General features: G+C 34.9%; 1 protein-coding gene across 1 annotated transcript in view; it reads left to right on the top strand.

The window, feature by feature from the left end:
• Nucleotides 1-22,087, top strand: part of LOC124889606 (putative receptor-like protein kinase At3g47110) — a 63,898-nt gene extending 41,811 nt beyond the window's left edge. Inside the window, exon 3 of the mRNA XM_047401570.1 lies at nt 21,536-22,087. Coding sequence (XP_047257526.1) covers nt 21,536-22,087 — 552 coding nt within the window. The remainder of the gene's footprint in view (nt 1-21,535) is intronic.
• The last annotated feature ends 2,422 nt before the right edge of the window (nt 22,088-24,509 follow it).

The following is a 24,509-nucleotide window of genomic DNA, read 5'->3' as shown; positions in this document are numbered from 1 at the left end:
TTCAAAATGATAGCTACTAGCTAAGTTCAAACCTTTGGTTCAAAATAGTTTTGGCGTTTTTCAATCTTTTTAAATTTGAATGAAATTCTTGCGCTTCTAAGGGGCTAATTCGAGACCAAGAGTAATTAGAGCCTAATAGATTAGGCGCAAATTTTGGAATTATGCTTTCCTAGGGGAAAATTATGCATAGCTACGTGAAGATTTAGTAAAAATTCTGATTGTTGATGATGTGGTATGCTAGGTTGAAAGTTCTTGAGGCTAGTTTGTCAATAAAATATCAAATATTTCACTCATTGACCATTTCAAGAACCTAACGAGTGTGTATATTAAAGCTACCCAATACCTCAATTGGGTATCCCTATTTCTAGGATGATACCTATGGTATAGTCAACCTCATAATCACCCTTATGTCTATGATAGTGAAAATTAGAAAACTATGCCCATAAATTATCCGCTATTGCCTTGGTTCCCATATCCCCCTTTAAAGGATGATAAGGGTTCCAAAAGTTCACTCAAACCTCTCTTTCAAGGATGGTTTAAGCTTTCAATAATTTGGGATTTTCATCCATTAAACCCATTTTGACTTTTTGGGGCTTTTACCCATCAATCCAAACTGATAAACCAAAGCTATAGTGAAATCCACCATTAACAAATGAAAATTTACACAAATACATCACAACCCACTCAAATTTGCACCCTAATCAAGCATAACCCTAAAAGGGAAATCTAGCACATTATGAGGATAATGAAATCAAATATATCAAGATGTCCATCAAAATTGTGCATAAGAAAATAAAGAGAGTACAAACAACACTTTAAACTCAAATGAATCTTCAATAAACAAAGCCAAATCTACACTTTGGAGTTCCTCCAATTACTTCTTCCTTATATTAGTACAAATTTATGCTCCAAGCTCCAAAAAATTCTAAAACCCTAAACTAAGGATGGATAATGTGTAAGATGGAAGATGGATGGATGGATGGATAATAAGGGTTTTGAGCCTTATTTGAGAATTTGGGGTTAGCTATATGCAATAACAAATTTGCTCCTAGGCTAATCTCCCACTATACCACGATCATAGCGCTAAAATCTTCACGTGATCGCTGCCCGCTGACTATCTTGACTTACCGCAATTCTGGTGTCCATTCTACAATCGCAGTACTGAGGCCCAGTCTGCATGGGTTTTTCCATCTTTTGCACTTCTCTTCACTTTTTGCTTGTTTTTTAGCTTGTTTTGCTTTTTTTTGTCTCAGCAACTATGCACCTACAAGACATGAGAAATAGTGAATTTAAATCACAAAATAGTTGTATTCATACCTTTAGAGCATAGTAGTGTGTGCTAATTCAAACGCCAATGAGTGGTAAATTCACCACTCATCAGCACCCCTAACTTAAATCTTTGCTTGTCCACAAGCAAAACCACTTCTTACTACATGAGACAATGCACTTGTGAGCCAATTTGTGCCACCTAATGATAACAATGACTTTGAACTTGATTTGAACTAACAATTTTCACACATTAATGGGTCAATCTATTTTCACAACTTCCCTCAAAATGAAACACCATTTTAAAGGCATAAAGGAATTCAAAGAACAATAATTCAACAATTACCCACTCTCTAAAAGTGACTCTCTATTGATATACTTTTTTCCTCTTTCTTGGGAAAATGACAATGTCACTCACCTTAATTTGTTTACATGTCTCCTCATAAGAAGAAAATCTAACTCACCAATTTTTCTATTAAGCAACGAAGGATATTGGTGCAACACATACACTAATAAAGAATCTCTTCATGCAAACGAGTGTTATACCATATGCTTGCCCTTATTTTCCATCACTACTACTATGAATATTCTTCTTTGAAGATCTCGAAGGACTTTTTTATTCTTGTAACGTAGGTTCGGGGATAGGATATAATTTTGGAATGGAGTGACTAAACCGTCCTTGAACATCTAGTCACTTTCACACTATTCAACCAAACTTTTTGACCATGGGACACTTTATTTGTTTTCCAAATTCACACATTCCTACTTTTTCCATCTTTCTTCACCATATCTTTGAAGGCATTTTCATATCATTTATTTCTCTTGCAATCTATGTCTTTGCTTCTTTTACGTATTCCTTTCTCTCGTACTATCTCTTTTTCTTTCTTTTCTTAGCACTTAGGCATCCACTTACTTTCCATGACCCAATATTACCTCTTCCTACTTTTAGCACCCCCAACTTAGTCTCTTATCCTCAAGTTACAATTTTTAAGTTCAAAAAAGGTAAGTTTCAAAAGAAGAATAAAATTGAGATGCGTTAAGGCTTGTAATGTTGAAGGCTCAAAATGGGTGACTAGGGATACAATTTATGGATTGTTTGCCTTTGTCTTTTGCTTCTTTTGAAAATTTTATTCATTATATTCAAGCAATTTCTTATCCTATGTTTGAAGGTATTCCTAAAAGTACTTGTCAGTCCAATATTTTTAGACTCCACGCATAATTTATTTATTATCTGTCTACATTATAATAAAAATCTTCCAGGTAGAGTTTCTCTAACTTGTGATCTTATTCCTCTTGTTAATAAAAATGATTATTTAACGATTACTTGTTATTCGAAAGATAGTCATTTTGTTATGCAATAATGTATTTTAGAATTTTATATAATGAACACCGTAGATACACCAGAAAATTTATTTCTTAATCTATTACAAAAGTTTCAAAATATTATGGTATTGATTAAAGAGTTTTTGTATATCTTTTGATAATGTATCTAACAACAAGGCTATTATTGACTTGTTAAAAATTAAAATTTCCCCATCATTATTCAAAATATTTCATGTTAAGTGTGGTTGTCATACATACAATTTAATTGTAAAAGGCGGTCTTGAATTTTTTGAGATTGGTATTGAAAAAGTTAGGCTTGCAGTTGGCTTTATTCAAGAAAATTTAAAAGAAAATGTCCTTAAAGTGGACTAAGACTGATATTAATGCCCGAAGAAGTAGATTGTAACACCACGGAAGTACCCCCTGGATGTCACATAGTGTTTAAGCCTAGAAATAGCCTTAAGCTAATCCATGATATCGATTTGGATTAAAACTCACATGAGAAGTGAACTAACATTTATAAAAACTTAGAGGTAAACTACTTCGTGTCTTAGTAAAATTCTTTAACTTGGAAATCTTTAAACAACTCTTTGAACTTAAAACATATTCGCCTGACAAACCTTTACTACTAGAGAGCAACTGGGACAGGCGCCAACTAACTGGAACATAAGTAGAAATCACATAACTAAAACACTTTCAAAAATAAATAAATATCTGAGAAACTAAATCCTCGAACTATGAAGACTCACTAAAAGTCGAGATGTAGGTGATGATGCCAGTAGTAAATCATGCTTCTAGAAATGAGCACCATAATCTACATTATGAGACAATGTAGCACATAGAAATATATGTGGATTAGTACTTCTAAAATTTACTACGTATGTGGAGGTGAATGCATAAGTAAAACACTAACTGAATATACATATAGACTCTCAAAAGATGCATGCTAAGTGCAAATGAATCACCTTGAACTTGAGTAGCAATAGGAGACTCCAAAATTATAAACACGAATAATGAAGTATAAGAGTAAACTTAGCGAGCGATAACACTCAGTTCCTAAAAGCTTTACTTTTTTCTTTCTTATGGGAATTCTTCTAATCGACATAAACCATGTGAGATACCTTGGAGTCCAATTTCTTACCCACATTTTAGAGAGTTGTTCTATCCTTGCCATTGGAATAAAATCTTAACTTAGTAATTACTATACTTTACTTCATCCATATTAGGAAAAAGCTTAACCTACGTTGGCTTGTAGTTTTAGAAAATTAAGGATATTCTTATCCGCATTCCTTTCTTTGTGCTAAATACTACTCCTAAAGTTTATATATGTGCTTATACTTAAGAAATCCACCTTAAAATAGCATGAGTGTTTATATACTGAAAAATATTTATGCTTCTCTTTGCTTAAATTATAATCAGAAGGAACAAAGTTGTGGATTTCAAGTCTTGTCAGATCAAAAGATCAAACTTCCATGTAAACTTAGTTCTTATAATTAAGCCATAAATCTCATGCTTTCTTTCATATAACTTGTAATACACTATCGTGCTTAAAACCTTACATTGAAATTCGTCATCAACGCATCAAATTTCAAGTCAAGATAATGAGATCATACCATTGTTGAAATAATATAACTCAAAACATGAATAAAGGGTATTTTTTGTACAAATCCAATTTTGAATCACATAATGAAATTATAAACTTAGGAGAATAAGAATTAGGTATGAACCCTACTTTCAATTTATGTAAATTTATCTTTAAAACATGTTTTTAGGCACAAGAATGAAAGAATATCCTTGTTCATAAACTCTACATACCTCGATTGGATGAATTCTTTAAGAAAGATCGAAATTGGAACTTAACTTCTTGAGTTCTTGAGAGATGAAACATGAATTTTGTTCTTGGGAAGAGGGAAAGGGTTTTATGTCATGTACTAAATGTATAGTTTTAAGAGGGTGAAAATAACATATTTTAAAACCCCTTAATTCATTTAAGAATGATTTGAAATGGTTTAGGGGTGTGAAAAGACGTTAACGCCCTCAAATTAAGATAAAACAGAGCAATTTTTGGCACTGTGCCTTTGCTGGGTGGCGCACAGCAAAAGCACACCTGAGGGTGGGCGACACATTCCAAAAGAACACCTGAGGGTGTGAGGTGCTTGCAAAAATCACATCCCATCAAGTGGCTATTTGTGTTTTACATGCGATGCACGTTCTTAGCACAAGGTCTAGCATGCGGTACATACTCATTTTTAAGGCCTAAAATCCCTCACAACTGAACCCATAACATCTAAACATGGTCTACCATAGAAATGGAGGTCCTAAAGGTCATTTTGAATGGATTATTTAATTGTTACAATTATGGGGTGTTACATTATCTCCTCTTTGTGATCATTTATCCTAAAATGGAACTATTAAAGCTGAATCACTAAGAACGCTGAGATCATACACTAAATAATTATGCGTTTAATCATGATTAAGTAACTAATTTGTAAATAAGATACATGGACTAAGATGAGTTTCATGAAGAAATGCTATGACATAAGGATATTTATATAGCTAAGATAGAGAATGAGAAAGAGTTAATCTAAGAGAAACCATCACCTCAAGCTGACTATGAATTGGTAGGAAAATTATGGGGATATTTTGCTCGTATATCTACTTTTACCTCCCAAGTGGCTTCCTCAATGGACTGATTTTGACATAGGACATTAACCAAAGAAACTTCTTTATTCCTAACTTATGAATCTTACGATAAGGAATCTCAACTGGAATTTCTTTGTAGGAAATACTAACCTTAAAATCCATACTTTCTAATGAAACAACAGAAAGTGAATCATCAATGCATTTCTTTATAAAGGAAACATGGAACACCAAATGTATTAATGCCGAATCTACAGGCAACTCTAACATATAAGATACCTTCCAAAAATGACTAAAAATTTTGTATAGGCCAACATAGCAGGGACTGAGCTTCCCCTTCTTATAAAATCTTTTCACTCCTCTTATAAGAGAAATTTTAAAATAAACCAAGTCACCAATATCAAACTCAAGATCTTTTCTTCTCACATTGGTAAAAAATTTCTGACGACTTTAGGCTATCTTCAGCCTCTCTCAAATTAGATGAACTTTCTCCGTCGCCTCAAATACTAAATTTGGCCCTACAAAAAAAGACTTACCTAATTCAAACCAACCAACAGGAGATATACATCTCCTCCCATAGATAGCCTTAAATGGAGCTATTTAAATACTGGAGTGATAACTATTGTTGTAGGAAAACTCAATCAAAGGTAAGTGGTCATCCCAACTATCCTTAAAGATAATAACACAATTCCTTAACATATCCTCTAAGGTCTGAACCATCCATTTATAGGGTTCATATTGATATGTTTATGGATCACAAAAGTTTGTAAAATGTTTTTACTCTAAGGGAGTTAAATATTCATCAGAAAAGGTGGTTAGGATTGTTGAAGAATTATGATATAAGTGTGTTGCATCATCTGAGCAATGCCAATGTAATTGTATATGTCCTTAGTAGATTATCTATGGGCATGTTGCTCATGTGGAGAATGATAAGAGAGAACTAGTTTGCGAAGTTCATCAGTTAGCAAGATTGGGTGTGAGTTGGTTGACTCAGCTGAAGAGAATGTTTAGATTTTGGGTAGTTCATAATCTTCTCTAGTGTCTGAAGTCAAAGAGAATCAGGATAAGGATCCTAGTTTGGTCAAGATGAAGGGTTTAGTTAAGGTCCAAAAGGTAGAGGTTTTCTCCCAAGGGGGAGATGGTATGTTGAGATACTAGATTTGATTATATGTGCCTTATGTTGATAATTTGAGGAAGCTAGTCATGGCAGAAGTGCATGGTGCGCGTTACTCCATTTATCTAGGAGCCACAAGGATGTACTATGATCTACGAGAAATCAATTGGTGGAGTGGAATGAAGAAAGTTATAGTTGAATTTGGAGCCAAGTGTGAAACTTCTCAACAGGTTAAGGTTCAGCACCAAAGACCTAGTAGCACATTGCAGGAGTTTGGTATTCTCACTTGGAAGTAGGAAGAGATGAAAATTGACTTTATGACTGGATTACCCATTCGCATCAACAACATGATTTGATATGGGTTAGTGTAGACAAATTGACCAAATCATCTTATTTCTTGCTAGTTCACATGTCCTACACAGTTGACGATTATGCTAAGCTATATATCAGAGAGTTGATTAGATTGTAGGGAGTGCCCTTTTCCATCATTTCAGATAGGTGTACTTAATTTACCTCTCAATTTTGGAAAGCCTTTTAGAAGGGTCTTGGTACCCAAGTTTATCCTAATTTAGTTTTTCATCCATAGATAGATGATCAAGCAGAGAGGACCATTCATACTTTAAAGGATATGTTTAGGGCATGTGTTCTTAATTTCAAAGGCAGTTGGTATGACCACTTGTCGTTGATCGAGCTTCCCTACAGTAATAGTTACCATTCTGGTATTCAGATGACCCCATTTAAATATCTTTATGGTCCAAGGTGTAGATCACTAGTTGGTATGTTTGAAATGGGTGAGGCTGCTTTGATTCGACAAGATATGGTGTTTGAAGTAATAGGGAAAATTTAGTTTATTCAAGAGAGATTAAAAGCATCTCAGATTCTTCAAAAAAACGTATAAAAATGTAAGAAGGAAAGATCTTGAGTTTAAAGTATATAATCTAGTGTATTTGAAGGTTTTACCCATAAAGAGGGTGAAGAGATTTGGAGAAAAAGGGAATCTTAGTCCCTGGTATGTAGGCCCCTACAGTATTTTGAGTCATGTTAGGAAGGTAGCCTATGAGCTTGAGCTACCTGCAGACTTGTCATCAGTTCACCCATTGTTCCATATGTCCTTATTAAAGAAGTGCATAGACGATTCAACTGTTATAGTCCGTCTAGAAGGTACAGATATTTAGAATAGCCTCTCACACAAATAAGTTCCAGTAGAGATTCTTGATTATTAGATGCATAGGCTAAGGAACAAAGAAGTTCCCTTGGTCAAAGTTCTATGGTAAAATCAGTCCGTTGAGGGTGCTACTTGAGAAACAAAAGAAGACATGCGTACCAAGTATCCTCATCTTTTCTCCACGAACACAGATTCAGCCTAAGGTAATAGTCTTTCTTAATTCAGTTCTTTTTCAGTCTCAGATTCAGCAATATAGTTATCCTCATGTAAATTCATGCATTCGCAGATTAGTTCAGTCACTCAGTATGTTTTAGATTTCAGTTATATAGCTTGTTTCAATTGTGCATTGCCAGCATATAGCCCCATTCCCTTAGTATTTTTAGTTTAACTAGTCTCATTCAAGGGTAAATGTACCCAGGGGGATAATATAATACCTCATACTTTTCCTAGCTCAGTTTAACTCTAAATGTAAAGGGTAAACTTGAAAAATGAATAACTCTTGATACATGTAGAATTTTCAAGATCTAGTCCAACTAATGTGTAGATAACTGTCCCAGCTTTCCAACGATACCAATTTCTCCCTAATTCGATACTCGGTTGAGAAGTTATGGTGATTCTAGCGAAAATAGTAGGGAATTTCGATAGGCACCGCACCGCGGTGAAAGAAAAATTGCAATTTTCCAATTCCAGTGAAGCACTATGATTAGCCCGTATCACGGAGAAATTTTAGTACCGATTCGTCCCATTCCAGTAGCTCAACGCGATTATCCTGTATCGCGACAAAATTCCTAATTAGATAAACACTGTGTCGCGGTGGAGTGTCAAATGGAACTCTTACTTTTTCCAGTGGTGCAACGTGATGACGTCCCATGATGCCACCACCCAAAATGGCAATGGTCCCTTATCCAGTGAGCTACCATGATAGCTCGCATCACGGTGGGGCCCAAAATTAGGATTTCAATTTTTGAACTTAATTTTTAAAAGGCAATCTAGTGTTTTCCTCAGCCCCCAATTCGTGAATAACGCTGAATTAATCCTATTCCAACCATTATATGCTCACTTTTCATTAACTTTCTCTCAAAGAAAACCCTTGAACATCAAAACTTAATTCCCAAGAAATCCAAATTCCACCGTTCTTTATCCAAGGAAACTCAAAATTCAAGGTTTCCAATTCAATATAATCAAGTATCCTTTTTCAAAAGCACAAATAGGAATCCAAAATCAAGTGTTCTCATTGCATCAATTAAGGTATGTGGGGTTTTTCAGCAAGGATAATTCTTTCTTCCTTGTGCCCAAAACTAGCTTTTAATTACAAGATTACAAGAATTTACATGAGTTTCAAATTAGGGTTCAAATCTAATATTGTTATTTACAAGATTATGAGATTTCAAGTGATTTAGATATTGAATTGCATGTCTACTATTTTATTTTCATGCATATTGCAATTATTTTTAGATTTGGACTTGAATTATCAATATTTTCATTAATTAGCATGAGTTTTATGATGATTTGACATAAAATAGATGCATGGGTTATTGAGCCCTAGTTTTAATGTTGATATTTCAAGAATGACTATGCTTTAAGCATCCCATGAATAGTGATTTTAGATTTTAATAAAGATTTAATCTTTTGATCTCCGTTTAGACATGGAATTTACTTTACAGTTTTATTTATAGTTTAAATTAATAGATATACAGTTCGTTTTCATTTTAAACCATTTATACTAGTGTTAAAGTGGATTTCCTACAGAATGAGCATAAAAATGAAAGGGAGTAGTATTTAGCATTGAGTTGGGTATGTTTACATGCCCCAGATCTACGAGACAACGTAGGTACGGATTATCAGATTATTCACATTTCTATATGGATGACAAATATAGATGTGATAACTTAGATTAGGTTATACTCCTTGGCAAGAGTATGACACCTCTCCCAATGTGAGATTTTCCCATAAGGCAACTAGACGTTGGACACTCTGATAGCTCACATAGTGTATATCGATTAGAAGAACCTTCCTAATAGTAAGGACTTTTAGAATAGTTTTTAAAAGTATTTCCTTATAGCTTACAAAAAAGAGTAAAGAATAACAAAAAAGATTTTAGAAACTAAGTGCCAAGGCTCTCAAATTTTATTCAAATATTACTTTATATGAGGCATTAAATACATATGTCTGCTTTCAGATTTCATATATAAAAATGAGTCCTTTCTACAGTTAGATGGCATGATTTTAAGATAGAACAAAAGTACAACTTTTAGAAACTAAATGTTATGACTCACTAGATCTATGGAATATGTTTTTCTACTTATGCTTATGATTTTTCAGCTTTCAGACATTCTAGATTATGTGAGTCATCTACATTTAGCATCCATTCTTTTATAAAATTAAAATAATATAGAGATATTGATTTACTTGTGCATTCGCCCCCATATACTCAGTACAATCCATAAGTACTGATCCATATATACGTCTATCTGCTACATTGTCTCATAATGTAGGATCAGGTTCTTAGTTTCAGTAGCGTGAGTGATTTTGAGCATCTCATCTACATCCCGATAGTTTGTAAGTCCTCATAATTCGGGGACTTAGTAATTCAGATTTTCATCCTATTATTATAGATGATTCAGTATTTTCAGATAGTTCGAGTTAGCTGAGGGGTTTGTCTTAGTAACTCTCTAGTCATTAGTAGTGGAGGCTTGTCCGATTGATAGACATAGATCAAACTTTAAGTATTTCTTTATCAGACTTTCAGTCAAATATTTTCAGATGTTATGTTCATACAATTTCAGCTTAGCTCATACAAAATTCCATATTTTAGCTTTAATTAAACGTCTAAATTTCTCTATTATAAGATTTAGATTTAGTAGAAGGCTTACAGGGATAACTTGAGGCTACTCATAGTATTGAGCATCTGTGACATCCTGGGACCCCTTTCTGGGGCATTACAAACTTGGTATCACAGCTTAAGGTTATAAGAGTCCTAGAGATTTAGACAATCTACGTTCCATAGAGTTTTTATCATGGGTGTGATGTGCACCACATTTATGAGTAAGAGGTTACGAGATGTTTTTAGGGAATCATCATTTTTATCTTTTCTGATCTATCGTTCTTATAGTATCTTTATCTACTTTTAACTCTTGCTCTTATGTGATATATGAATATGCCTCCTCATTGAGCTAACACTTGGAAAAATGATAGCAGCCACCCTAGCCTACTAACCCTCTGAATAAGAATATATCCCATGCTGAATTTTGGGTTGCCTTTCAGGCATTGGCCCAAGCTGGGACTATCAATGTTTAGGGAAACCATTAGGCGGCAGTCCCACTTCAATAGAATGGTGATTTATCAACAACCAAAATCTTAGACTTCATAAGTATAAATCCGCCATAGTTCTTTGGTCAAAATTAGGTGAGGACCCACATCTTTATTTAGATGAGGTGAAGAAGATCACCCAGATTATGAATGGTTTTGAAGAGTAGAGTGTCGAGTTGTCATCCTATAAATTGAAGGATGTAGCATATGATTAAGTGGTCATGTGAAAGAATGGTAGAGGTAAGAATGTAACTCTTATGAGTTGGTAGGTTTTTCAAGATGCGTTGCTAGAAAGGTTCTTTCCGCATAAAATAAGAGAAGATAAGGTAGAGGAGTTTTTAAACATAAGGTAAATCTCAATGACAGTGAAATAGTACTGCCTTAAGCTTAACAAATTGTCTATGTATACCCTTGATACGTTGGTTGACACTAGGGCAAGTATGAGTAAGTTTGTTATTAGAGTATCTGGTTTTGTAGTCAAGAAGTGTAGGGCTGCTATGCTTATTGGGGACATGGATCTTTCTAGATTGATGATTCAAGCTTAACAGATTGAGGTAGAAAAGTTTAAGGAAAGAGAGGGGAAATAAGAAAGCTAGAACCGGGCAGGTTAAGTATGGACAGACAAAGTATGAAGGGGGAAATCATTCATACTTTCAAAATCATTCATCTATGCTAGAGCCATCTTCAGCTAGCGCTCCCATTCCTAGAGCTAGACAGGAGTAGTGAGGTAAGAGTTCTATGTCCAGATCTCAAAATAGTGTGAGCAAAAACCACAGTTATCTTCTATGTGCTATGTGTGGTAAGAATCATCATGGTGAGTGCTTGTTTGGACTGAAAACCTGTTATGGTTGTGGTAAGTTAGGTCATAGAATTAGAGAGTGTCCGCATGCTAAGAAGGGAAATAGGGATGCTCATCCCCAGACTCAAGCTACTAGTGCACTAGCTTCCATAGGTCGTCCAGTCTCTTCTCAGGGTGCATCATCAAGTACTAGTTGTGGTCAACGCCAGAATCAATTTTGTGCTTCACCATCTCGTCAGGATCAAGAGGATTCAACAAAAGTAGTTATTGGTATGCTTCGTGTCTTTCATCTTGATGTTTAGTGTTGTTATACCTCGGGTTGAGTTTCTCTTAGGTGACCGCATTAGTTGTAAAAACTTTTGAAATACATCCGAAAAAATCTCCAAGCCCTTCTTAGTTTCTACCGCATTGGGTGAGTCAGTTGTTGCTAAATAGATCTATTGAAAGTGTCCTATTACTGTCCTTCATAAAGTCATGTCAGCCGATTTAATAGATTTATATATGGTTGACTTTGACCTTATTCTTAGTATGGATTAGATCCATTCATATTATGTATCCATAGATTGTCGCACCCAAGTGGTGAAGTTTCTATTTTTAGATGAGCCAGTCTTTGGGTGGGAAGGTAGTTCAGTGTCTCCCAAGATTTATTTCATATCCTATCTTAAAGCTAGAAAGTTTATCTCAAAAGGGTGTGTCTATCATATACTTTGAGTTAAAGATACTAAGTCTAAGATTCTAATAGTTCAGTCAGTTATTATAGTCAATGAGTTTTTTGTTGTCTTTCTCGAAGATTTGCCAGGGGTACTTTCCGATAAGGAAATAGAATTAGGTATTGACCTTTCCTAGATACTCAGCCTATCTCTATTCCTCCATATCATATGGCTCCATCCAAGATTAAGGAGTTAAAAAAGCAACTTAAAGATCTATTAGATAAAGGTTTCATAAGGCCTAGTGTCTCTCCATGGGGCGCTCCCGTCCTATTCGTACAAAAAAATGTTTTTTTGAGAATATGCATGGACTATCATCAGCTGAATAAAGTCTTAGTCAAAAATAAATATTCTCTTCCTAGGATTGATGACTTATTAGACCAACTCCAAGGTGCAAGTTATTTCTCTAAGATAGACCTTAGATTCAGTTCTCATCTGCTTAGAGTAAAGGAATGTGATATTCCAAAGACAGCTTCCAGAACTCGTTATGGTCATTTTGAGTTTCTATTTATGTCCTTCAAGCTAACAAATGCCCCAAAATCCTTCATGGACTAGATGAACTGAGTGTTCAAATAATATTTGGACATATTTATCATAGTCTTTATAGATGATATTCGTGTCTATTCTCGTAGTGAGGATGACCATGCAAACTACCTTAGAATTGTGTTGCAAACTCTTAGAGATCACCAGTTGTTCACAAAATTTAGCAAATGAGAATTTTAGCTAAGATCAATAGCTGTCCTTTGCCATATTATTTCCAGAGATGGTATTAGAGTTGATCCCCAAAAGAAACAAGCATTAAGAAACGGGCCTAGACTTGTTTCTCCATCAGACATTAGAAGTTTCTTAGGTTTAGCTAGCTATTATACACATTTTGTTGAGGGTTTTTTGTCATTTACATCCCCTATGTCTAGATTGACCCAAAAGAAAGTTAAGGTCCAGTGGTCAGATTCCTATGAGAAGAGTTTTCAGAAGTTGAAGGCTCGACTCACTTCAGCCTCAGTCTTAGCATTACTTGATGGTACAGATGGGTTTGTTGTATATTTTGATTCTTCTAAAATAAGTTTGTGTTGTGTTTTGATGCAGAGAGGTAAAGTTATAGTCTATGCCTCTAGACAACTTAAGCCTTACTAAAAGAACTACCCTACCCAGGATCTCGAGTTAGCTGTAGTTGTGTTGAGATATTGATTTACTTATGCATTTACCCCCATATACTCAGTACAATCTAGAAGTACTGATCCATATATATGTCTATGTGCTACATTTTCTCATAATTTAGTTTCAGGTGCTCAGTTTCAGCAGCGTGAGTGATTTCAAGCATCTCTATCTACACCCGTCAGTTGGTGAGTCCTCATAGTTCGGAGACTTAGTCATTTAACTTTTCAACTTATTAGTATAGATGATTCAGTATTTTCAGATAGTTTGAGTTAGTTGGGGGTTTTTCCCAGTGACTCTCTAGTTATTAGTAGTAGAGGCTTGTCAGACTCCTAGATATAGTTAAAATTTTTAGTATTTCTTTACTAGACTTTAAGTCTAATATTTTTAGATGTTATATTCAGACAGTTTCAGCTTAGCTCATACAGAATTCTGCATTTTGTCTTCGATTATATGTCTAAATTTCTCTATTATAAGCTTTAGATTTAGTAGAAGCCTTAAAAGGTTAGCTTAAGGCTACTCGTAGTCTTGAGCACCGTGTGACATCCCGGGACCCACTTTTAGAATGTTACAAATATGTTCTTAAACGTTAGCCTACTGTTGCTTATGATTGTTAGTAGGTGTTATGGTGCAAATCTCCTTCCTTTGTAATCATCTTGAGTTAAGTGATTTTCCAACTAGAGTTAGCTTGGGTTACCCATTAGAGTTAGCTGGTGTATGGGGCGTAACATAGTTGTTGCACTTTTCCTTGTAATAATGTTATTACCAGGAGAGAAAGGATTACGAGTTTAATCCTGATGTCAGGAGTCTGTATTGAAGAAGTTTACTTGGATATAGTAGAGCTTATAATTCTGGAGGCAGGTCCTGGGTTTTCTCCCTTTAGCAAAGAGTTTCCACTTAAAACTCTTGTGTCTTCCATTTTCTTTCTCCACGTACTTTATAGTTTAAGTTTCCTCCTAATTCTTAATGATTGAGTTCATTTGGGAACATGTCCTAGAGTTGAGGAGCCATCCACTGCAACTCTTCATTTGGTATCAGAGCAGGTTCTTTCTACAAAAACTCACACCTTAGAAGGATCTTGAGAAATGACAACTCCTCCAATTGTAGAAGAAGGCCAGTCAACAATTAGACCACCAAGATTCAATGGTGAATATTATGGGTTATGGAACACAAGGATGCATGACTTTATTATGGCTGAAGATTCAGAGTTATGGGATGGCCCTTTTGATCCTACAAAGGTAGTGAAGATTAGTGATGTGACCTTAGAAATTCCGAAGACCAAGAAGGACTTTGATGATGCAGACACAAGGCCAAAAAATTACTTATGTGTTGTATTGGTCCTAATGAGTACAATAGGATCTCCTTCTAGAAAACTGCTAAGGAGATCTAGGATTATCTTCCGATAGCCTATGAAGGAACTACTCAGGTTAAGTAGTCTAAGGTGGATATGCGGACAAATAAAGATAATACATTCATTATGAAAGAGGGAGAGTCTATTAAAAAGATGCACATAAGGTTCACTATAGTAACCAATAAGCTGCATTATCTTGGTGAATATATTCCAACCCACAAGAAATCTAGGAGAATCTTGAGCATTCTCCTTAAAAGGAGTGAGAGCAGGGTTAATGTGGTTACTGATTCCAAGGATCTAAATTAATGGCTATGGATGAGCTTATTTGCAATCTCAAAAGATATAAGATGTTAAAAAACTTTAGAAGGTTAAAGGATGAGCCTAAAGTGGAAAAGAATTTGGTTCTTAAGGCTACGACAGAAACCTAGATTCTGAAGATGAAGAGATCTCTTATATCTCTAAGCGAATTATCAATGCCTTAAAGATGTCAGAAGCCATCCGAGAAAAAAAGAATCTAGAAGATATATCATAGATGGGAAGGTGGATGATATACGTCATATGTTTGGAAATTTTGGTCACTACATTACAAAATTTTCCTATTCACAAGATAGAATATGCCAAACAAAGTAATGAGAAAGAAAGAGGTAGGAACAAGGCTCAAGGAAAGTATAGCAGAAAAGCTGAAGCTGACAGGGTTGCAATATAAGTCCTAGCTACTCCGGGTGATTCTCTTTATGAAGCTGATGAGTCTGAGCAGCATGAAGATGTATCCATGATAGCGATAGAGGATGATGTTCAAGTGTATGACTCTCTCTTTAACTTGATGGAAAACTTAGATGAGGATGAAGATGATAAGGTAACACCCCTAGACATCAAAGAAAACTTTAATAATTATTCTCTTAATGGGCTAATGTCTCTTATTGTTGTACTAATTAATGCTATAAATGATCTCACTAGAGATACGGAATACTTTAAGATGAACTGAAAAAAATGTGAAGAAGAAGTGGTTAAATTGACTATGCTAGTAACTGAACTTCAAGAAACTAGTCAATCCCTGTCTGTTGAAAAGAGTACCTATGTGAAAAACTGAATAGCTGAATGAAATATGTAGAGTTAATTCAAAAGGGAAAAATGAAAATTACCAAATCCAACTTCATATAGAAGAGAAATTGACCAAGGCTAATGAATAAATAACTGCCTCACTTGAGAGGCACTTTGTTAAAGTTAAGGTTGAGCTTAAAAAGGCCTTAAAATGGACTATCTCATCTCAGACATTGACAAGTCTGTCTGTCTAGGGTCAAGTAGTAGAAGAGGGCTTGGGTTGTATAGCGTTTATCCTGCTTACAATCCTTTCAGCATATACGTCTTAGTCAAGGATAACTTGGTGTTTGTTAAATATGGAAAAAATGGACTCATTAAGGAGTCATGTCCTGTTAGAGCTTCTTCTCTGAAGGGAATGAAGGGATCTTCCTTCCAAAAGGGAAGAGATGTAAACTTACCCAGCTGGAAAAGAAAGAAACTAATATTTCCATTGTCACCTCACTAGGATCTCAAATAAAATACGTTTCCAAAACTGATCTCTGATCTTTTCTAGGGAAAATCTAGAGAAAGAAGCCACCACTGGATCATGGATAGTGGCTATTCAAAGAACATGACTGGAAGAATTGAAGACTTCCCCTTGCTTAAGACCCATTAAGGAGGAATTGTCTCCTTTGGTGATGGTAACACAGGTTATATAGTTCTAATTGGGATAATTGGGAGCAGTTTAAGGGAGGAAATTGGTGATGTCCATTTCGTAGATGGACTCAAGTTCAGTCTACTGAGTGTTGCCTAAATTTGTGATAAAGGAAATAAAGTCAGATTCAGACTTGAAAAATGCACTGTCTTTTGACTTAGAGATGGTAAAGAAATATTGACAACTTGGAGAAACAAAAATATGTATTTTGCTGATTTGAGTTCCTATAAGTCCAAAAACATGGAATGCCTTAGTGTTCAAGAAGATATATCTAATACACGATATAGAAGGATTGGTCATGTTAGCTACAAAATACTAAACAAAATGGTGAAGAAGAACCTAGTTTGAGGTCTGTCAAATGCAAATTTTTCAGCTCTAAGGTACATGATTCATATGCAAAAGAAAAGTAGACAAAGTCTCCCTTCAAGCCAAAAAGGGAAGTGAGTATATCCAGGACCATGCAACTTCTACACATGGATCTGTGGTAACCTATAAAGCTTACAGGGAAAGGAGAAAAGAATTATATTTTGGTTGTTATTAATGACTACTTTAAATTCACCTGGCCTTCTTTCTGGAATCAAAAGATGAAACTTTTTATATGTTTAAGGGTTTTGCCAAGCAAGTGTAAGTAAAGTATGACGAGAAAATTGCAACAATTAAGTCTGATCATGGAATGGAATTTAAGAATACTAAGTTCAATCAATTCTACATTGAACTAGGAATCAATTACAATTTCTCATCTCCTAGAACACCCCAACAAAAATTGTGTTGTAGAAAGAATAAATAGAACTCTTGTGGCTATTGGAAGGACTCTACTGATATATGCTGAGATTGCTCATAACTTCTAGACAAAAGTAATCTATACAGCCTGCTATATGGCCTTCTGGTGTATTGTAAGATCTATTCTAAACAAAACCCCCTATGAACTTCTGACCAAAAGAAAGCCTCAGCTGAGCTATTTCAAACATTTTAGTTGTAAGTGTTTGTACTAAATAATGGCATAGAGGATCTTGGAAAATTTGATCTAAGATGTGATGAAGGAATATTTTATGTTACCTTTCTACTAGCAAATCCTCCAAGGTCTACAACAAAAGGACATAATGTGTAGAAGAAAGTGTTCATGTTGTATTTGATCAAGCTAAAAATATCACCAAAGGTATCTCTTCTAATGAGGATGATATTGTGTCAGGAAACCACATAGAGGTTTTAAAAAAGCTATGAAAGTGATGATGATGTTGTATCTCAGGGTCTATAATCAGAAACTAAAGATGAAGATGCAATATATTAGCAGAATAATGTCACATCATAAGCTATTCCTTCAGATCTTGATCCCACATCCAGTGAAAAAATGATCAATCTCCTAAGGGTAATACCTCAATAGAAACTGGTCCTAATACTAGTCAACCTACTTTTTTCAGATCCAATTAGAGGCATCAATCCTCACATACTCTTGATAATCTATTATCCTCTCTGAACTTAGGCATACAAACAAGGAATAGAGCCAAGAACCTTTGTGATTTATGCATTCTTGTCACAAATTGAACCCAAGAATGTGAAGAAAGCATTGAAGAATTCAGATTGAATAAATGCTATTCAAGAAGAACTCCACTAATATGATAGAAACAAAGTTTGACACCTTGTTCCAAGGCCCTTAGATAGAACTATCATAAGGACCAGGTGGGTTTATAGGAATAAAGTAGATGAACATATGAATACTATAAGAAACAAGGCTAGGATTTTTGTGTAAGGCTATAACCAAGAAAAAGAGATAGATTATGATGAAATATTTGCTCCAGTTGCTAGAATAGAGGCAATTCAAATTCTCATTGCATTTGGCTCTTATATATAATTCAAATTATTCCCGATGGATGTCAAAAGAGACTTTCTAAATGGTTATCTCAAAGAAGAAGTGTTTAACAAGAAGCCTTTAGGTTTTGAAAAATATTGATTTTCCTAATCATGTGTTCAAATTGGACAAAACCCTGTATGGATTGAAGCAAGCTCCTAGAGCTTGGTATGAAATACTATCTAAATTCTTGCTTGACAATGAATTCAAAAGAGAAATGATTGACAACACATAATTTCTCAAATATAGAGGATGAAATTTCTCATTGGTCATGTATATATAGATGATATCATATTTGGAGCCACTACCACCTCCCCTTGTGATGAATTTTCCTTACTAATGAGTAGTGAGTTTGAGATGATAACAATGGGAGAACTCAAATTCTTCCTTTGATTACAAATTAAGTTGAGTTCTACTGGGAATAATATTTGCCAATGGAAGTACATTCAAGAATTTCTTTAGAGGTTCCATATGGAGGATGCGAAGCCTATTGATACCCCTATAGGAACCTCCTCTAAATTTAACCAGGATGAACTTTATCCCTTTGAAATTGAGACTATGTATCGAGGGATCATTGGCTCACTACTCTACCGAATAGATAGAAGACTTGGCATTGTATTCAGTGCTAGTATGTGTGATATGTTTCAAGAAAGTCTAAAGGAATCTTATTTGAAGGCAACCAAGAGGATTTTGAAATATCTTAAAGAGACCCCTGACCTGGTTCTATTCTACCCTATTGGTGATAAATTTGACTTGGTTGGATATGTTGATGTTGATTATGCTGGGTACTTGGTTGATATAAAGAGAACCTCTAGAATGGCTCATTTCCTAGGATCATGCTTGATCTCTTGGGTACCAAAAATTATAACATAATGTCACTCTCAACTACTAAAGCTGAATATATTGCAGTTGTATCATGTTGTGCTCAGCTACTATGGATTAAACAACAACTAGAAGACTTTGACATTGTTTTAGATTGTGTACCCTTATACTGTGACAACACTAGTGCTATCAATAAGGCAAAAAATCTAGTTCAACATAAAAGAACAAAAATATTAATGTTAGACATCACTTTTTGAGAGATAATATGGAATAGGGTTTGATCAAGATGTTTTTTTGCAACATAGAAGATCAGATTGCTGACATCTTTACCAAAGCACTTGGTAGAGAACTTTTCCAAAGAAAAAGGTCAAGACTAGGGCTGATGAGACCAAGTTGAATGCATGTTGATCTTTTTCATCTTTTTACTATAGCTATGTCTTGGTAAGCAGGTATCTAGGTCGGATAATTTCACCTATGTCTAACTCAGTCTTATATCTTTTATAGATATACACCAATGAAAGTGAGGAAAAAATAGAAAGAAGGGTAAAATAGCTCAAGTGTTGTGTACCTATGTGTACTCAGACCATCATGTAGAGACCAGGTACATATCGTATCACTCTCTATTCGAGACCAATGGCCATAATTTCATTTCACAGCAGCAGTGCCATGTAACTTGTAACACTCTATAATGTCACTTGCATATTTTAGGAGTATAGAGTGTAGCTACTGAAGCACTTTTGATTGCTTGGGAATTCCTAGTTAGAGGGTATGTGTGTATGTTTGAAAAAAAAATCTTATATTGGTACATCTAAATATATAGGGTGGGCCTCCTATGCCTAACCCTAGTAAGTTGGGTTTCTGAAGAGTTATTTTTGTTGTTTCTTCTTTTCCTAACACGGAATAGTGTTTGATACTTTCTCCTGATTCCTCCATGAGGTCCCTTGGTGCTATTTTTCTCTCCTCCCTATCTAATAATCCCTTCCCATGTAAGTGTTGCCTCAATGTCCATGAGTTAATATAAGTCTTCTTGTATATGCTTGGTTTACTTCTTAGCCTCTTTGATGATGCCAAAAGAGGGAAGTTGAAATTCAACTGTGCATTATTGTGTAATTAGTGTTGCTCACAGACAGGTAGAATAAGGTAAAGGTATCAGTAATAAGGTAGAGGTATTAGTGATAGGGGAACTATGTAACTTGTTATTGGTGAGTCCTGCAGTGTACACTATGTGTTGTATGTGTTGTATAGATGCTTGAAGATACTAAGTGCTTGCATGAGTTTGTCATAATTAAAAAGGGGAAAATTGTTATGTCCTTAGTTTTGATGATTGACAAACTATATGTTGGGAACTGTTTCCTGGAGATTATGTGATGACAAAAGATGCTACCTCTTAGGAAATAAATTGGCTCATTTGTCACTATCACAGTCAATGGTCAAAGTTGGAAAAAAGTACAAAGATTCATGAAAAAGTTGTTACTACTTTTTAGTCCCAATCAATGAGATCGTTGTTAGGTTTTCTTGTGGCATACATATGTATTGATCGTCTTTTTGAACAAGAAAATCATGCTTCCATATTCAAACAATAAAAATATCTCTCAAAAGAATAAATCAAAGACACCATTTTGCAATAGGAAACTGATAGCTCATAAAGTTGTATTTTATTTCCTTGTTGTATTTTGTTCTTTGTAATATGCTCTTAAACGTTATCCAACTATTGCTTATGATTGGTAGTAGGTTTTATGGTGTAAATATCCTTTCTTTGTAACCATCTAGAGTTAGGTGATTTTCAAGCTAGAGTTTGCTTTGGTTTCCAGTTAACTACTGGTGTGTGGATGTAGTGGAGTTGCTATACTTTTCCTTATAATAGATTTATTACGAGGAGATAAAGTATAAAGAGTTTAATCCTGAGGTCTAGAGTCTGTAATCAAGAAGTTTGCTTGGATATTGTGGATCTTAGAAATTCTAGAGGCAGGTCCTGGTTTTTTTCCCTTGAGCAAGTAGTTTCTTCTTAAAACTCTTGTTTCTGCAATTTTCTTTCTCCATATACTTTATAGTTTAATCTTCCTCCTAGTTCTTGTGATTGAGTTCATTTGGGAACAGGTCCCATATTTGAGGAGCAACCCACTGTAACTCTTCAGATTTAAAATATGTCATCTCTTCGAGGTCTTTCCCTTGTAATTAACAATCTACAACGACCAATACCTAGAGATACTGGCTATTTGTCAAACTTGCAAATCTTCCACGTTTATGGAAATCTGTTGAATGGTACAATTCCTTGATCTTTTTCTAATATATTCTCTATTAAGTTTTTGTCTGTTACTCAAAACTTGTTGTATGAAGAACTTCCATTAAATATAGGACTTATTCTTCCAAATGTTGAGGTGTTTGCTGGTGCTGTGAACGAGTTCACGGAACTAATTCATGTTTCATTATCAAATGCTTCAAAGCATGGTGTAATTAAATTGTCTTACAATAATCTCACTGGAAAAGTCCGTACAAGTTTAGGACAATTGCAGGGGTTGTACATGATCAACTTTGAAATTAATAGTCTCGGGAGAAACATAAGTGGGGATTTGATGTTTCTTGATTTCCTAGTTAACTGCACAAGTCTGCAAGTTTTTAGCTTTGAAGATATTTTTTTGGGAGGCGAATTTCCTAAAACAATCGACAACCTTTCCACGAGTCTCGCAATATTTGGTTTAGTTCATTATATGATAGTTGGTTCTCTTGCTACCGGACTTGAAAACTTTGTTAATTTGTCCCTTTTATCACTGGATAATAACAGCTTGAGAGGCAGTATTCCGGAGTCCTTAGGTCATCTTCGACGCCTTCAAGGACTGGAATTGAATGGAAACTAGCTACTAGGAATGGTTCCATCTTCTATTGGTAGCTTGAAATCTCTATCTACTTTCACATTGAGGACAATGAACAAAAAGGATCCATACCTCCAGATCTCAGACAGTGCAATCAGTGCTAAACCTTACAGGAAATTATCCTGTTGGTTCCATACCAAAAGAGCTTGTAGATCTTTCTTCTCTTTCGATTGCTTTAGCGTTAGAAAATAATTCTTTGACCGGTTTTTTTCCAGGTAAAACTTGAAAGTTGATAAATCTTAAGGAAATGGATATCTTACATAACAAATTATCAGGGGTAATTCCAAGTACCCTATGCAACTGTATCAGCTAAGACGCTTCATAGCGAACAATAAACTATTTCGAGGAGAAATTTTTGAATCCTTGTAAGGTTTACGAGGTTTAGAAAGAAATGATTTGTCACACAACAACATATCAGGAGGAACACCAGAGTTTGTTGGGAAACTTCCATATCTTAAGAAACTCTATATTTTATTCAATGAACTTGAAGGCAAAGTACCAAACGAAGAGATCTTTGCAAATACAAACGCTGTTTCAATTTTAGGGAATCATGAAGTATGTAGAGGTCCTCCAAACAACAATTTCCTACATGCTAAAGATGCATCATCAAAGAAACACACTAGTTCAAGGACAAAAGTAGCAATTATTATTACAGTTACATTTTTATTTTTCCTTTTGTGTTCTTTTGCAGCTTGCTGTATAGTAATTAGGAACTCGAGAAAGAGAGATCTTAGTGTACGGTCCTCAAGAGGAAGTCAGTCTGAAAATTTTGATGATGACAAACCTACTCTATCCAATGATCCATTTTGGCAGCAAATAAAACTTACCAAGATATATTTAAGGCAACCGGTGAATTTTCTGAGGATAATATGGCTGGTACAGAAGGTTTGGTTCAATATACAGAGGACAGTTTGAGTTTTTTGATAAAGTTATGGCGGTGAAAGTACTGAACCTACAACAAAGAGGTGATTTGAAAAGCTTTTCGGAGGACATGACCTTATTTCCACACCCTTGGTTGAAAAGAAAGGTAAGCAACTTTAAATTTAATACCCTTTTTAATACATATGGCCAATAAAAGGGGAATTTGAGTAAACAATTGTGCAAAAACGAATCTCATTAATAGGTAGAAATGGATCAATTGAGTGTTCTACAATGTAACTGAAAAGATATATTTGATAGTTCGAGCTGTTAGCCTCCAGGTAAATATAAATTAGTTTAGTAATGACAATTGATCCAAAGCATCGTTGCAGGCAAAAAGAGTAACTAGCAGCTGGAAGAATTAAGGATGAATTAAGGATTAAAAAAGAACACAAAGATGGAAGGAATCATAAATTGGAACTTCTCACATATTAGACCTATGGAAGAAGAATAAGAATTGAAGATTGATCAATGAAGCATTCTGTACACGCAGAATTGAAGGATAAGTCAAAGACCAAGAATTGAAGAAGATCATGTCACTCACACGGACAAATTGGATACAGACATGCATAGGTGTGTACACTCAATCAAGGAATCAACAAAAACCCTTGATTGAGTGAAACACACTTGGGTTTTCCTTATAGAGGAAGAGCAGTATCCAAAGACTTTACTTGTATATTGCCATCCACTCCAACAGAAGAAAATTAACCATTTCATTTGAGATTGTATATTGATACAAGAATAATCATGGATATGGACTTATAAGGGTGCACGTTCGTCTCGAGACTTGGTGTGTGCAATTTAAATGTAGAAGAGGCCCAAAACTTACACTTGATGGGCAACCCACTCTTTGAAGGCCCTTTTGGTCATTTTAACTTATATCTTGAATTAGTTATATAAAGAACATTGTACGGTTTTATTTACTTAGATTATTATGGATTTTGAAGTGAGAAATGCTTGAAATACAAAAAGTCCTCTCTTTTTTTGATGAGGCAAAACCGAAACTAGGAGACAACAATAGGGTGGATTCTCTTTGTTGTTCATTGCTTGGAAACATTGATGCTAGAGAGGTGGATTCCTATCTTGTGTCTTTGTAAAAGATAGGTTTATTTTTGTATGTAGTGTTAAGGGTCTAAGAGTTACCTTTCTTGGGTTCTTAACACTATACCTTCATGTGGTCTATCTATCTATCCTTTTCTTTCTATAATCTTGTATCCATTTTGTCTCTTGTATTGTGAAGCCGTTTTTGTTGTTGTTTATGTTGTTATCATTGTGGTTTAATCTTGTATTGTTAACTTAGTTTGTTGTTGGCTGCAAAGGTGTCAAATACCTAGTAATATTGTCCTTCTTTTATTGCATTCTTGAATCCGAGAGTGGTCTTCAAAAAGGTCCTCGGTTCTTTGAATTAGTAGACTGTTTTTTGAGTGTGTTTGGACTATTTTGAGCCAATTTAGTGTATTAAAAGTTCTTACCGTATCATTTGGTAACA

This window comes from Capsicum annuum, chromosome 12, assembly GCF_002878395.1.
Source record: "Capsicum annuum cultivar UCD-10X-F1 chromosome 12, UCD10Xv1.1, whole genome shotgun sequence".
Classification (NCBI taxonomy): domain Eukaryota; kingdom Viridiplantae; phylum Streptophyta; class Magnoliopsida; order Solanales; family Solanaceae; genus Capsicum; species Capsicum annuum.
The sequence above is the reverse complement of the archived record's forward strand: the minus strand, read 5'-3'. Positions and strand labels throughout refer to the sequence as shown.